The 14,959-nt window shown below is 34.3% G+C and overlaps 1 protein-coding gene across 1 annotated transcript in view; it reads left to right on the top strand.

Annotated features, from left to right (window-relative positions):
- Nucleotides 1-2,408: 2,408 nt before the first annotated feature.
- Nucleotides 2,409-14,959, top strand: part of THOC2 (THO complex 2) — a 60,719-nt gene continuing 48,168 nt past the window's right edge. Inside the window, exons 1-9 of the mRNA XM_019471016.1 lie at nucleotides 2,409-2,467; nucleotides 4,800-4,891; nucleotides 6,169-6,220; nucleotides 6,809-6,879; nucleotides 7,622-7,743; nucleotides 8,571-8,704; nucleotides 10,395-10,561; nucleotides 11,202-11,294; nucleotides 13,778-13,933. Of these exons, the coding sequence (XP_019326561.1) occupies nucleotides 10,499-10,561; nucleotides 11,202-11,294; nucleotides 13,778-13,933 (312 nt within the window). The 5' untranslated portion in view covers nucleotides 2,409-2,467; nucleotides 4,800-4,891; nucleotides 6,169-6,220; ... (2 more) ...; nucleotides 8,571-8,704; nucleotides 10,395-10,498. The remainder of the gene's footprint in view (nucleotides 2,468-4,799; nucleotides 4,892-6,168; nucleotides 6,221-6,808; nucleotides 6,880-7,621; nucleotides 7,744-8,570; nucleotides 8,705-10,394; nucleotides 10,562-11,201; nucleotides 11,295-13,777; nucleotides 13,934-14,959) is intronic.

Here is a 14,959-nt window from a genome sequence, read left to right on the forward strand (position 1 = left end):
GCACAAGTATTTGGATTTTAATTTATGATGCACTCAGTTGAGACTAGATGAACTAATCTCACAGCTCGTTGGTACTGGAAGGGAGGGCTTCTGCCTTGTCTTCATTCACCAGGGCTCTCTTTACTCTGGTGCTTGTCTGACCTGGTAAGCTGCTTCAACTTGCAAAGTTGGCACAAGTCTTGTTTTTTGACCAGTTTTCTGCCAGGTTTGTCAGTTTGTTTAACTGATTTAACTGACATGAGGGCTAGAACTGTGCGGCCAAGAAGGGAAGAAGTATCGGTGAATGTTTCCGTTTCTGCAGCAAGCCATTAAATCTCAGCTGTACTGCCTGACAGCACCTTCAGAAAAGGTCATCCTCCTTTGGAGATAGAGTACTTGTATGAAAGAATATAAGCACAATTACTAATTTAGATTCAAAGAGTAATACCAACATCTTCTTTTCTACTACCAAAATTTTCCCATGTAGACATTCACAAAAAGAAAATTTCATTTTTTTTTTCCAATTTAATAATTCAGGGGGTTTTAATTACAAATATAAAGCAAGTTGTTTTACAGACTGATCTTAAATAGGGTTTCTTGTTACATTGATCAACCAGATTTGCGTCTTGAAGTAATGTGAAGTTGATAGTACTATTTTGGTATTGCTGAAAAGGGAATTGGAAGAGGTTAAAACTCTTATTTTGTGTTAAGATGTACTTAAGTGAACTCTTCAGTCCAAGCAGACAGGGTTGTTGCCCATGTAACCTGGTTGATGATATCACCTTATGACATAGGGGTCAAAGTGTGCATCTCAGTAGATAATTTTTTGGAATCAGATGTTTCACTTTACTGTTATTTGTATACAGAGCTTAGAAATGAGTGCTTTTAGGGTAACTTCTTTATGGGGGAGTGGTAATTAAAATTCAAGAAAATCTGACTTCGATCAAATTGATACACTCTCTGGGGACAACTGGGGGAAAAAAATCTATTGCTGCTTTAAAAGAAAAAGTGCACTTACCATTCATGAAAAATAAAATAAATTACCTATTCCCCTGTTTTGCTGTCTCTGTTCTGGTTATTTCCAAATATATTGCATTCTCTTCAATGGCATTTAGAACATCTTAGCCATACCATTGCTTTTTGCTGAGCTTGCATGTTTCTGCTGATTACGTTATATGTGAAACTGCCCATTTTCCAGTTGTCTTTAAAGGGTGCATATGCCTTGTATTTGCTAATTATAATCCTTTGATTGCTGGAACAGCTGTTTAGTCCTGCTAGAGAGGTAATAATCTGTATAGGATGCAAATAGAATGAGTAACGGATTGCTACAGAATCCTTTTTTACTGTTTATTTTTCATGATAAGCCTCTAATAATTGTACATACCTGCCTTATTTGAGAACATGCTTAAAAATCGCTCCCACAGGAAGTTGTAGTCTTGCCATCTTGTGTAGGAATATGATGTAGCTCTGATACTGTCTTCAGTTTCTGCACATGAAAGACTTTTTGATTAAAAATATTTTTGGTTGAAAATTTGCAAGTGTGAAGAAAGTTCTTAAGATATTCATTGGTGTCTTTTATAATATAGGCAAATCACTACCTTTTTTAAATACTGTTGCTTCTAAATGTGAAACTGCTTTTGAAGCCTTATGCTGGCGTGACAATAGTGGTAGAGGAGAGGGAAAATCCTTGTAGCTTGGAAGCGTGTCCGTTTCTAAGATGTCAGTGTAGTGGAGCAGCCTGCTCTTAAAGCATTTATTTTATAACACAGAGAACTATTATTTTATTTAATGGAACAGTCTGTACAGTATTTAGTGTACTTCTTACATATGGCTAGTCTGGTTGAGGGAGCCTCAGGAGTGACTAAAGACAACGTAACGTGACAGGTCTTTGCATCTTATAGTGGATTCTCTTAGTGACTAGAATAGGTAAAATTCTGTCTTACTATTGATAAAACATTGCATCAGGAAATCATGCGCATAGTTTAATGTTAAAATTTTTTTACAGGCCAGAGTTTGAAAACGATCATAGTCACTACAATGTTTCTATGAGAAGCATTTCCTCATTGGTTAACAACAGTAGGTTAATGCTAGCACTTCCATGCTTCCTTTCACATACTAAAATTGCCTAGTGTTCTCACTTTTCTGTGTGTAAGCATGTGTAATGTTAGGAAGAATATTTTTTAAGTATATGATATTTATATATGTGTATGAGATCTATTGGGAGTCTTGTATTTCTTTGCTGTGTAACTTCTGTGAATTAGTGTTTACTTTATGAAAATTAAAATGTAGTCAGCCATTTAAACTGCCCAAATTTAAAGTTATTTTAGCCAGAACAACAACAAAAAAAGAGGCCCAAAACATTTGTGTGTGTATGCTGATATCTAACTGTTTTTATGTGTATTCATTTTTTTATATTTCTTTTATTTCAGTGTGCAACTGTGTCGTGCACTCAGTGAAAACAAAAGCCATGATAATGTCGGTTTCAGAGGTAAGTTGTGTTGGGTTTTTGGTTGTTTTTAATTAAATAAAAAAAAATCCTGGAAACATGGTACCTCTGCATGTATCTGCTTGGAACATTCATACACGGTGACCATTAATGTGTGCTAAAGGTGAATACTACAAATAGTAAGGCAATACAAGCATCCACAGCTAGGAAGGCGAATACTACAAATAGTAAGGCAATACAAGCATCCACAGCTAGGTCTGTCTTCAGATGTCTAGGTGAGAGATTTCTTAGACAGTAGTAAATGGTGGTGGGGTAGTCCACTATTTGGTCTGTGCTGTAGAAAATGGAATTCCATTTTGCAAACTCAGCATACGACTAGATTTTATTCTAAAAGTTAAATATATGAATACTAATGTATGCAAGTGTGATTGTATACTGGAGAAAGTAATTTCTATAACAGTACCTGAGTTACAGGCTTTTTCTCCTGTTAGTGAAAGACATGGCTGTCTTTAAGTTTTAAATTCTCACTTTAAGAAATCTTTGGTGTTTAAAGAAAAATTAATTTTTTGTTTGCTTTGCAGATTCTGTTGGAAGAAAAGCTTCCATATTACTAACACCACAAATGTGCTATGCTGTTTAGATGGTGTTTTGGGTTCTTGCTAAAATAGTCATAATGGGCAATTGTAATAGCAGAAAAGATAAACCAAAACATTTCAATGTAAATTATAAGTAATATTATTAAGTAAAAAGAATTTATTGTTCAACAAAGCAAAATCACTATTCCCAAAGTTTTTGAAGAAAGGCTACCAGATGTTCTTCATTCTAGACAGAGGTTGACAATTTCTATATGCTGTTTTCTTTTTCTTTGTCCTTGCTGCCAGGATCTAAAAGATCCAGTGGGAATGACTAGATAGATACATGCAGTGGCTATATTGGAGGAATTAATAGACAGTAGAAATAGTTTAAGTCCTTCTGGTGATGGAAAAAAACCTGAAAATATGGATAATCTGGAGTGAGGTACAGAGATGCTGACTGCTAAGAATTTGTTTGAGTCCACGTGACCTCGATCCTGTTCTGAAAACTGCATTGGCACTTGCATTTCTGCCTTTTAGTTCCAGAAAGACGTTTATTGAAGTCCAGTACACCACAAGCTTATGGAGGCAGGTCAGATTTGGCAGTGTACCTGTGTAACACATTCTCCACAATGTGGGGAGCCACTTGCAGAGGCAGGTCTGAGGCTATGCTTATGGCTGGTTTGGGTTCATTGTAAATTATTAAATTGGGTACTGCACCAAACTGTCCTCTTGAATTGGCCTTCAAAGTAGTAGAGTTATGTTTTGCATAGAATTGATGTCTAAACCAATCCTGCTATATTCATGTCTTTAGCAATTAGTGTTCTTTGCCAAAAGCACTGTGATAGGTAAAATTAACCTGTCCGTTTAAAAAATAAATAAATTTGCTTTTAATGCAGCTGCAGTGGTCTGCAGTCACCAAGATAGTGAGTACTTGGTTTAAATCATTAAGCTCTGTAACTTGTATACCCATTGCAAATATTATTTGTTGAGCAAACCACATGGTACAAGTACAAGGTAAAAGCATGGGGTTTTATTATTTTTCATATACCAAAAAGTATAGCAACATTGTGGTGTATTATTTAAGAACAATTCTTTACAAATTTACCATAGCTGGTTTTGCAACCACCATGTTTAACATTGCAAGATTTTTCTCAAATGTAGTACATCCGTTTAATGTTTCAGCTTAATATAAGCTTTTGTAAAACAGCATTCTTCAGTTATGGGAGACTTAAATAAAATAAAATCCTTGTTAAGCATTTTTTTCTCCAATTAAATTTTACTTTCTCCTAGAGAAATGGTTTTTGAAAGCATATCTGATGATATAGGATTAAGACAAAGTACTAGAATGTTTTCTATGTATTATTGTTTTATATATATGTGTAATATGATATTACACATATATATATGTGTAATATACATATATATGTATATGTGTATACACACACACATATATATGTGTAATATGATATTTATGTGAATTAGAAGTCTTTGTTAAACCAACTGCCAAGACTTAAGTTACTATGTGCAGGACTGTAGTTTTTCATCCCATTTTACTGTTATTCCAGAAACTCTCTAGGGAAAGTCGATCATCTCTTACTATCTGCTTGTATGAAGTCTTAGATATTGATGCTCAAATCTAATCTATCAGCAGTAATAAAGTAATCCCCCATTGGTAAGAGAAGCATATCCCGTTTACTTGCAGGGTGTCTGAAGTCTACAGCATTATTGTAAACATTGCTTTAAAAGTTAGACCAAGGATTACCTAGTACGTTCCTTAATCATCTATTTTCTTTCAACAGATATCCAACAGGCTTTGTATGAGCTTGCATACCACGTTGTCAGAGGAAACTTAAAGCATGATCAAGCCTCTAATGTTCTTGGTGATGTCATAGTAAGTATATATTTGTAATAATTGCAAACTTACTAAGTTTTTAGTTTGTTAGAAAAGTCGGAATGAAAATCAAGCAGGATAATATTCAACAGACTTGTTTTTCCATGTCTAAAAAGTTGTTCTTGTCAAATCCTTTTTCTTCATTTGTGTGCACTTGAAATATATGTAGTCTGTCAGGGTTTTGTTTTTTCCCCTACTTTTTGCACTGCGGAATAGATATATTCATTTTAACATAAATTAAAAATTAAATAATTTTTTAAGGGTGTATGAAGACTGATGTTTTTAATAAATGCTAAAAATAGATTTAACTTGCTTATGCAGCATGTCTGTAATGCCACCTACTGGTTTTTATAATTTACATCTTTCTTACAGTGTAATAATGTGCATGTCTGCCATTTTACTATTGAGATGTCTTAAGTCCCACGACTGCCTTTAAAATAATGCATTAGACTTATTTTTTGTTTGAAAAAGGTTTTTCTTAAAATGCTTTGAATAAATAGAGAAACGAGGGAAAAGAGTATTTTCTTCTAAACTTCTAAGGTTACCAAATGTTCCTAAAAAAAAAAAAAAAAAATTCTGGGGGGAAAAAAATTTTAAAAAAATCTCCTAAAAATGATTTCTTATTCTTTTCAAGTTCTTAGATTGCTGTTTTGACATGTATAGAACATTAAGAAAAAACACCTTTGTCAAAACAGCAATCTAAGAACTTGAAATGTATAGAACATTAAGAAAAAACACCTTTTGCAGTAATCTGTTCTAGGATAACCTTTTTAGGTTTTTAAACTTCTGCATTGGGTTTGAGAGAAGTCAAGGCTGAAGTGCACCTTGCTGTTGGGGTAGCATGTGATAACGTTTGATCTTTAGTTACCGTAGGAAATTGTAATTTATTTGGTGCCTGAGAAAGCGTAGTTTACTGTACAGGCTGGTGCTGCTCTTCAGACAGGGAGTTCCATTGTGCTAGAGAAATGGAGGTAGTAACCAGAGGGTTTTGTCCCTGGCCACTAGATACTCTTTTAAATTACATGAAAATGTTATTTCATTACATATCAATAATTAGTACAGCACTTATGTTAGATATTAGTCAATAATTGAGCCTTTTAATCATTAATTAATCTGAATTATTAATTATTATTACTAATGATATTAATAACCTGCATTATTAATTAATCTGAACTTACTTTATGATGAAGTGTTGTTTTATGTAATGGAATAAGAATTTTCTAAGTATACATATTGGTGTTTCTTTATTCACTAAGTGTGATCATTTTCTTTTTTAGGAATTTCGGGAAGACATGCCTTCCATCCTAGCTGATGTGTTCTGCATATTAGGTAATTTGGGTTCCCTTCCTTTCAGCATTACGACAGATTTGGAGAAGTAAAAGCTTTGTGTGTTTGCTTGTTGACTTCTTCAGGAAATTTCATTTGTTGTTGATGTTTTCTCTATGGTTCTAATTTTTCCTGTGGGTATGTGTGGAGTGGTTTTGTGTGGTTGTGTTTTGCTTGGTTTTTGTAATGTCTGCTTTCCATTCTTTTATTGAGTTTTCCACTCCTTTTGCAGCTTGTCGCTTCCTGTAATGATGTGCCTTTTTAAACTACTTTAGAGGGGTGTGCTTCCTTGGCCATTGTTTTATGGCCTGTCTTCCCATAGGAGTGAATTTATGAATTGCATTCAGTAGTTGACAATGCAAAAGAAAAGAATGGAAATAGAGAATCATAGCTAGTAAAAGACTGTGGACCAGGCAGTAAATGGTAGTTACTCTGAAGACACAGGGAAGGAGACTAGAACATTACATTAAGGCTAGGATCACACAGTTATTTTAAGTTCTTTTTTCTCTTACAAAACAAGAAACTCTTATAAATGCCTCAAGTAATGATTTCTTTTTTCCTTTTTTTTTTTTCCATCTTCTTTTATACTAGATATTGAAACAAGTTGTTTAGAAGAAAAAAACAAGAGGGATCATTTTACTCAACTGGTGTTAGCCTGTTTGGTAAGTTGCACTTAAAGTCTTTTGGTAAAAGTATATGTCAAAATCTAACAAGAAAAATCAGACAGTTTTGAAGCTTGCTTTTTTTTTTTGAGGAAGAGACTATTACAATGTTTTAACAAATTCCCAAATAATTTAAAAATGCATCTTCAAAGTGTTATGATAGAGTAATATAGTGTAGTTGTCCCTTGAATTCTTTAAAGAGTTTTGAGTTAGCTTAAATTTTTCCCCCTGTCTGTTCAACAGAAATTTTGCTTCTGAAGTATGTTTTGAGTTGGACTTCTCCTTTATGCAACCTCCTGTCTTTAGAAGTGGCATTCCTAACCACATGGAATAAGCTTGATTTGTAGGAGTATTCAGCATATGAAAATAAGACTTTTTCTCCCAGAATATGAGACAGAATGGGTATGAGCTTTGTAAACACGCAGTTCTTGCAGGTAATATCCCTAGATGATATGCAACATATACTTTGTAACAAGCAATTAAGCTCTAGGGCTTGTTTCTTCAAGGTGCTCTTATATATAAAATCTACCACTGTAAAATTCCAATTTCACCTAAATAGTTTCTCAGTTGTCACTTCTATGTTTGAAGCAGAATGCATTTAGTATCATGGTATGTCATGATATTTGAACTTTTTTTTGTAGTCAGAATGCATATGTAGTGTTATATTATCCAAAGTAATAATCAGATGGTTTCTAGGTCTTTGTAACTGACAAATTTGATGTATGTTTTTGGTGTTTTTTAGTATCTTGTATCTGACACTGTCCTAAAGGAGCGTTTAGATCCAGAGACACTGGAGTCATTAGGACTTATCAAGCAGTCTCAACAGTTCAATCAGAAATCTGTTTAAATAAAGACAAAACTATTGTAAGTTTTGGGGCAAGGGTTGTTTGGGGAGTGGGTGGGGAGGGGCAATGGTAATTAGTCTGGTAACAATGTTTTCTAACAATGTGTAATGTTTCTTTTAATAAAATACTCAGTTTTCTTTAGGAAATGTGTTTTGTTGCGCTTTAACGTGTCATTGACAAAAGAACCTCGTTAGCCCTCTTAGTTTTCAAACTCTTGAGAAATGTAAAATCTTTTTTAATGTCACCTATTGCTATGGCTTTTGCTAGTGATTCCATATATGCAGATTAAATACTTAATATTTAATTTTATTTGTGACAAATGTGAACTTAGTATAAGAAAATTAATTATTGCTGTTGCATCAATTAAGCATAGGCATTTGTTTTCATAAATAAGCAAATATAGTTATGTTAGTTTTGGCAACACAGGTTGTATTTTTGTGGTGTACGTTTGGTTTTTGTCTCTGCATCCAATGTTTCAGTCTCAATCTCAAAGAACACCACATGAAACTAGAATAGGTCCTTAAGCACAGACTGTTACAGAGCAGTTCTCCAGCGTAGTGTGCAAGAACAAGCTTTACTGTTAAGTATAAGCATAATCTTGCTTTTAAATGGTCTGCATTTGAAATAAAAGAAGAGCTGTATTTGCTTGGAGAATGTTCTCTACCTTGCAGGTATTAATTGTACTGCATTCTATAATTTTTGCAATAGCTCAAGTAAATTACAAGTTCTTAAAAATGTGTTCAAAATTAGCATTTTGTATAACAAATTTAATATTGATAAGAGCATAAATAAGCTTCACTGTGGATGTGTGTTACACAATAGTGTTCAATTTCTGTTTATTTGCAGTTATAAGCAACAGAAGTTTAATTTGTTAAGAGAGGAGAATGAAGGTTATGCAAAGCTCATTGCAGAACTGGGGCAAGACTTATCTGGAAATATCACTAGTGATTTAATCCTTGAAAATATCAAATCTTTAATAGGTAAGGAATTTGCTGAAGGAACATGGGCACTGGTTTTCCTACATGGTCTTATGACTAAGAGAGTGACTTCAGCCTGCTGTTTGAGATGATCTGTGGATCAAATAATACGTCATGCAGGCGTGTAGTGCGATAGAAACACGTATTGGTAGATCACCTTGGATAGAATTATGACATTTGGAAGTTCCTGTTTCTGTGGCAAAATTAGTTTTGGGAATGTTGTGTAGTTTAAACTTAATTTAGATACTGAATTTACAGTACAGCCTTAAATATGCATGCTGTGATTTTGATTCATTTCAGCAGTATTTTTTGAGGATGCACTTGTCATCTCTTAGCAGGCAGATTGGAGTGTAACAAAGTAATGCTTTTTGCTATTTTAAGGTGCTCGGTTCAATGCATGAATATTCTTTTAGTCTTAAAGAGGTTGAAGAAGTGATTCCTTATGAAGAGAAATGAGAAGTAGTAAATGTTCTTCCTTTATCTAGTTCTGTTTCTGATTTGTCCATATTTCTAAGTTGAGTCTTGGCGAGTGTCACAATCAAAGTGCAAAATACATTAAAAACAGGAAATATCTGTAATTCCCCATATTTTACACTTCCTTTTTGAATAAAGAGTTTTATACAATATATTGATGTTTGCACCAGTGCCTGTTTCATATGGTGCCAGTGCAGTAATGGTCAAAAGGCTATGATACTATTTTATAAAAGATAATTTTTCATCTATCACAGAATGTTGCCTGAGACTGTCAAATCCCTGTAATAATACTGCTTGTTTTGGAAGAGAGCTAGAGAAGAAGGTGGTTTTTTACTGTAATAACTAGCAAAATACACACTCAGTTTGAGGAATTTTATAACAAAATATTTTTCTGTCTTCTGGAATTTTAGGAATTGCAAGTAGACTTCCTAGAAATTGTCAAGTCTTTTAAAGTACTGACTTGCAGTAGGTCCTGGTATAGTGGAAATGGCTTTTGGGAAGGAAAGACTGATGCAATTACATATCTGCACAGTGGATGTGCCTGGATAAAACTTCTCATGGCACAATGAAGAAAATAGTCTAGATGTGGATTCTTTTGATATAAGTAATATTTCGGTCTCAAGCATGTCTCCTGGAGTTTTGGTGGAAAAGTTTATATAGTAAAATAGAGGTATGATTACAACATTGGCGTACCTGATCTATGTCCTTGCTCTTGCTCCCCTCAAAATAAACAAACTGTTCTCCCTAATGCTAGCAATAATACTGAATTAACAGGACAGTACAACCAGGTGGATCAGGTTGTAGCTCAAACCAGAACAATTTTTGGGGTGTAAAATAATTTCTAGCTGGCTGATTTGTGTGTCTGCATGAATATGTGTGCCAGCACAAGGGGAGAGGAAGCAGCCCATGCCTTTTGCTGGCACTGTGGTATGAGTGAGGTTGGCTTTTTACGTATTAAATATTTGCATTAAGATGGTAATTTCTAGTTTTTCTGTAATCTGAATTGAAAGTCCTGTTTAGTATCTTTGCCTAGTTCAGTATTCAACATAAGTCAAAATGATTGATGCTGTATTTACAGATGATCCAGATTATTTTGCTGTAGATAAATCCAGGCTCAGTTTGAACTGAAAAGCATTAACTTTAACACATTTGTGGTTTAGTAACAATGAAAATGAAAAGTAGCAATGTTAAACTTCTCTATTCTGTTCTTCTCCACTAGGATGTTTTAACCTTGATCCTAACAGAGTTTTGGATATTATCTTAGAAGTCTATGAGTGCAGGCCTGAGTATGATGACTTCTTTGTACCACTGATAGAGTCTTACATGTACATGTGTGAACCTCAAACTCTATGCCATATCCTTGGGTTCAAATTCAAATTTTATCAGGTAATGTATTTCCATTCTTAATTTTTGTTTTTGGTGGTTGGTTGTACTCAGTGTTGAACTGCAGTCAGTGATAACAGATTTTTGCTGCAGACTTTTTTTTTTTCATAGAAATTAATTTCTGAATTGTAAAATTCCAGTATTGAAAGCAGTAATTTCATGATTTGAGTGGAAGTCTCTAATGTATGTTAGAGGAGAATGCTTAGCGTTCTCCAAGACAGCTGAAAACAATCTTGATACCTTCCATTTGAACTAGTATAGTTATATAAGGACTGGCATTAACAAAGAGATTGTACCTTATAAACAAAAGAGTTGTCCCCAGGAGTGAAGAGCATGTTTGCAAGGGAGTCATGGTTGATATTTGATAAAATATTAAAGGTTTTTAAAAATGTATGGTTAGGAATTGCATACAAGCACCATAAAGTGTGAAGATAGTTGAATGTGTTTGTTTCTGAAAATTCTGATTGTGTATCGCAGTTAAGTCTAGTGGCTTTGGAGTAATAGCAGTTAAATAACACGATAACAAGGAGAACTGTGGGTTAATATGTTTCATCTGAACTTTGAGTAGTTTCTTTTCTGTTTCATGACCTTCTGCAGTGGTTTGATTGCTTTTTTCTTAAATTTGGATTCTTGTCCTTTTTAGGATCCAAGTGGTGAGACACCTTCCTCCTTATACAGAGTTGCTGCTGTCCTTTTGCAACACAATCTCATAGATTTGGAAGATCTCTATGTTCATGTAAGTGACAGTGCTTCTCTGTCAAATGCCAAAACTAAGAAAATTTTTAAAAAAACAAATATTTTACCCTATTCCTAAAGCTTCAGATTCAGGACATAGTATGTAATACCTGTATGCGTACATGTTTAATGTCTTTTAAAATTTCCAGCACTTTCTAATACTACATATTCAGATAAACACATACTGAAATATGGATGCTGATACACTTTGAATTATCTGTGTAGCATCCTCCAGATTGTTTACCTCCTGCCTGAATAGGAGATAGGAGGTAAATGCCTGATATGCTTTAAGTGCCCAAGTAACCTTCCTTAAGAACTAGACCGTTTGAGTGTTTTGCTTTACAAGATCAATTTTTGACAAAAGTGGTAGGACAATCAGCTCCTAACATTCTTTGTTTAGTTAATAGTAGGATTTTTTTTAAATTTACATATTTCTGAATAGGCCTCTGATTCCATCTACAAGAATTCTGACCATTGGTTAGGTTGAAAGAGGAAAATGGAGTTACATGTTCAGATTTAATCAAAGAGACTTATCCTCTCCAATCTGACAGTCTTATCAACCAACCAACGTACCAATTTGGCAGATGGTAAACAGAATGTTATAGTTATCAAAATAATTTTACATTGTACATGAATTTTTAATTTCAGAATATCCATAGATATTTTAAGACTTTTAACTCTTCTACAGAAATCAAGGAAATGAGCTCTAGTTACAGCTATGAAAACTTTGGAATGTAGTCCTGCCATTAATTTGTGTGGCAGTTAATAGCATTAGTCACAATCTGACTTGTCAGTAACTGTCTCTGGCTTCATAGGAGTTTTTTGGCTAAAAACGTGTCAGGTAGAGCAAGAGTAGGAGTGCATGTCTCAGATAATCAGTGTGGAGGGAGGAATATGTGATAATGCTAGTTTGTTAAGGAATGTTTGTAAACTTACAAAACAAATGCTCAGACTCAGAATTACAGTGGCCTGTGCAGTCTCAACTCAGACCCGTATAGGTATGGGCATGTTTTCTGACAGTCTCACAGGTAGAATGGTCCCTGCGTTCATTTATACTGTTCACCTTCATCATGTTGAGTCTCAGTATCACTTTTAATCTACTTTCATTCTAGAATCTCTCTGCCAGTCTCTCTGTCTTTGTCTTTGCATGTTTGGGATGGCATTTTTTTTCCTCTTTTCAGTTCAGGCTTAATTTAACTTGCTATGGGAGTTTCAAGAAAATAATTAGTGTGTAGGTGTGGAGTGTTAAGTGGTATATATTGTGCAGCTCCTATACAATAGCAGCTGTCAGGATTATTGTTCATATCAAGAATGTTCTCCCCATCTCTGCCCCCCCCCCCATCCCCTTCCAAGCCTGTAAGAACTGTTTTCCATTTTTGTGTATATACACACAGCCATATGTAACAAGTATTGCATCCTGAAGGTATAATTTACCCCTTGAAATTCCACACTAGGTATTTCTTGGTGAATCTTAGTAGGTTACCTGTGTTTTCAAATGAGAAAAGTGTAGCTCTTTAAATCTTTTGCCTTTCCAAGTGGGATTCTTTCTTCCCCAAATTTCTATGAAACTGAGGAATTCTACTATCTTTTCTCTGAAGAAGCTGATGCTTAGTCTTTCCTTCTTCTACTGCCCGTTTGGGAGGGGAAAAAACAGTAAAAATCTTCCCTTGTTAAAAACAATAGAAGAAAAGATTACTGTATCAAAGAGGTCATAACTCTACAGTAAGTTTTGATTACTTACTTGCAGTTAAAGGCTGAGCATGATTTTAGGAATCAAATTGAAGTTTGGCTTTCTCAGAAGAAAGAGCTTTTCTGTCGCACAACTTGACCTTTTAATTTTTTGAGTGTGGGGTTATATTTCTCACCCTGATCGTTCTCAAGTACGAGACTATGTTGAGGTTTTATCATACTAGGTATCTCTTAATGTAAGATGTTTTTTAAGGAACAGATGTTACATGTGTTTAACCCACATTGCTGATAAATAGGAAATTTGGTAAGCTTTAAATGGTATTCCTTTAAAATAAAGTGCAATCAAAATGTGTGTCTAAGTAGGTTACCTGGTTTTCCTTGGTGATGAAGTTTTTTTTTTTCTTTAGATGAGCAAGTGAAAATTTATGCTTTTGAATATTCACTTTGTTTTAAGGCACTGACCTTTGTAAATGTTATCATAAAGTATGTGTGTAACTGTCACCATATAGCTACAGTGGAGTGGTAAATCGGAGAGGGGAAGGGGAGCTTATACAACTAATGGTTGTGAGGAAGTAGAACAGTATTATTTCTCCTGAGTCCTTGATTTCAGAATAGTCTGTTAATAGTATATTTCCTTGTTGGGATGATGGTAGCAAGGAAAAGAATCTTTCAGGGAGTAAGTCTATCTGATAGTAACAAGGAAGGAAAAACTTCTTTTTCGAGCTCAAGTGATCAAAAGTAGCAGTAGGTCACTTTAATTTTCAGATACAATGTTTGCTCTGGCTTTTTTTTTAGCTTCTTCCAGGGGATAATGCCATCATTGAGGAACACAAGCGAGAAATAGTGGAAGCTAAGCAAATTGTCAGAAAACTTACGATGGTCGTCTTATCCTCTGAAAAGACTGAGGAAAAGGAGAAGGAAAAAGAAAAAGAGGAGGAGAAAACAGAAAAGGTATGTTTTGTGGATAGTTTCCTTTCCAAGAAAATTATTTCCAAGAAAATTATTTTAAGTTATTTTAAACTAAATATAATAATTGTTATGAAAACATTTTTATATTTATTTGGAACAGACAGGTATGTAGTTCTTGGAAGGCTTTTGTCTATCCTCTGAGTGCACTTCCATAATATTGAATGTACAAAAATGCATGGTTTGCAGCTTGTTCTGGATTTCTGTAGGTTTAATGTTCTTGGTTCAATGGCTAATTAATTTCTTTCCTCCCTTTTTGTTGTATCAGCTCCACTGAATATGACCCAGCATTCATATACTTCACAATCTTTAACAACTCTGTTTTCTAGGACCTGTGATAGTATAATCCTAGTTGATTTCTTAAATAAGGACATTAGTAAGAGTTTACTCCTTATTTCTCCCAATCAAGAATTGGGATAAAGAATTGCCAGACTTATGAATGCTGGTATAATTATCCTGCATTGTAGAAAAAGGTTTTAACTGAACACTTTTAGTTGTAACTGTCCACTGTGCTTTCCATTAGATCTGTGTCTTTGTATGTGTGAATGTATACTCTTCATTTAAGGTGCTACTACATCATGTATTGTTCATGTTGCTCTAGGTCCAAGTTGTTTCAGTGTGTCCAAGCCTTACTTTAAAAACAAAATTATTTATCTTAGCAGCCTTTCTGTTGTCATCTTCGTTTGAGTGTCTTAAGTACTGCTCAAACATCTTATTTAAAACAAAAAAAGTAAAATAAAAGCTTGATATTTGCATTTTATAAGTGGTGTACTGGAGAGGGGGGAGGGGTCCATCAGTCTTGACAGTTTCTGTTCTTAATTTTCTGTATCCTCCTAGATTCATTATATCAATCTGTTTTGTCTACTTATTCCTATTTTTTTCTACCCCACCTTGATTCTGTACATCTGACCTTCCTTCCTCCCTCCATTTTTCTTGCCTAGTTTGAAAAATCTAATTTCATTTTCTTCCCTCAGGCAGCTGATATAGTCACTGCTCTCTGGCTCTCAACTG

Source organism: Aptenodytes forsteri, unplaced genomic scaffold (genome assembly GCF_000699145.1).
Source record: "Aptenodytes forsteri isolate BGI_AS27 unplaced genomic scaffold, ASM69914v1 Scaffold143, whole genome shotgun sequence".
Classification (NCBI taxonomy): Eukaryota; Metazoa; Chordata; class Aves; order Sphenisciformes; family Spheniscidae; genus Aptenodytes; species Aptenodytes forsteri.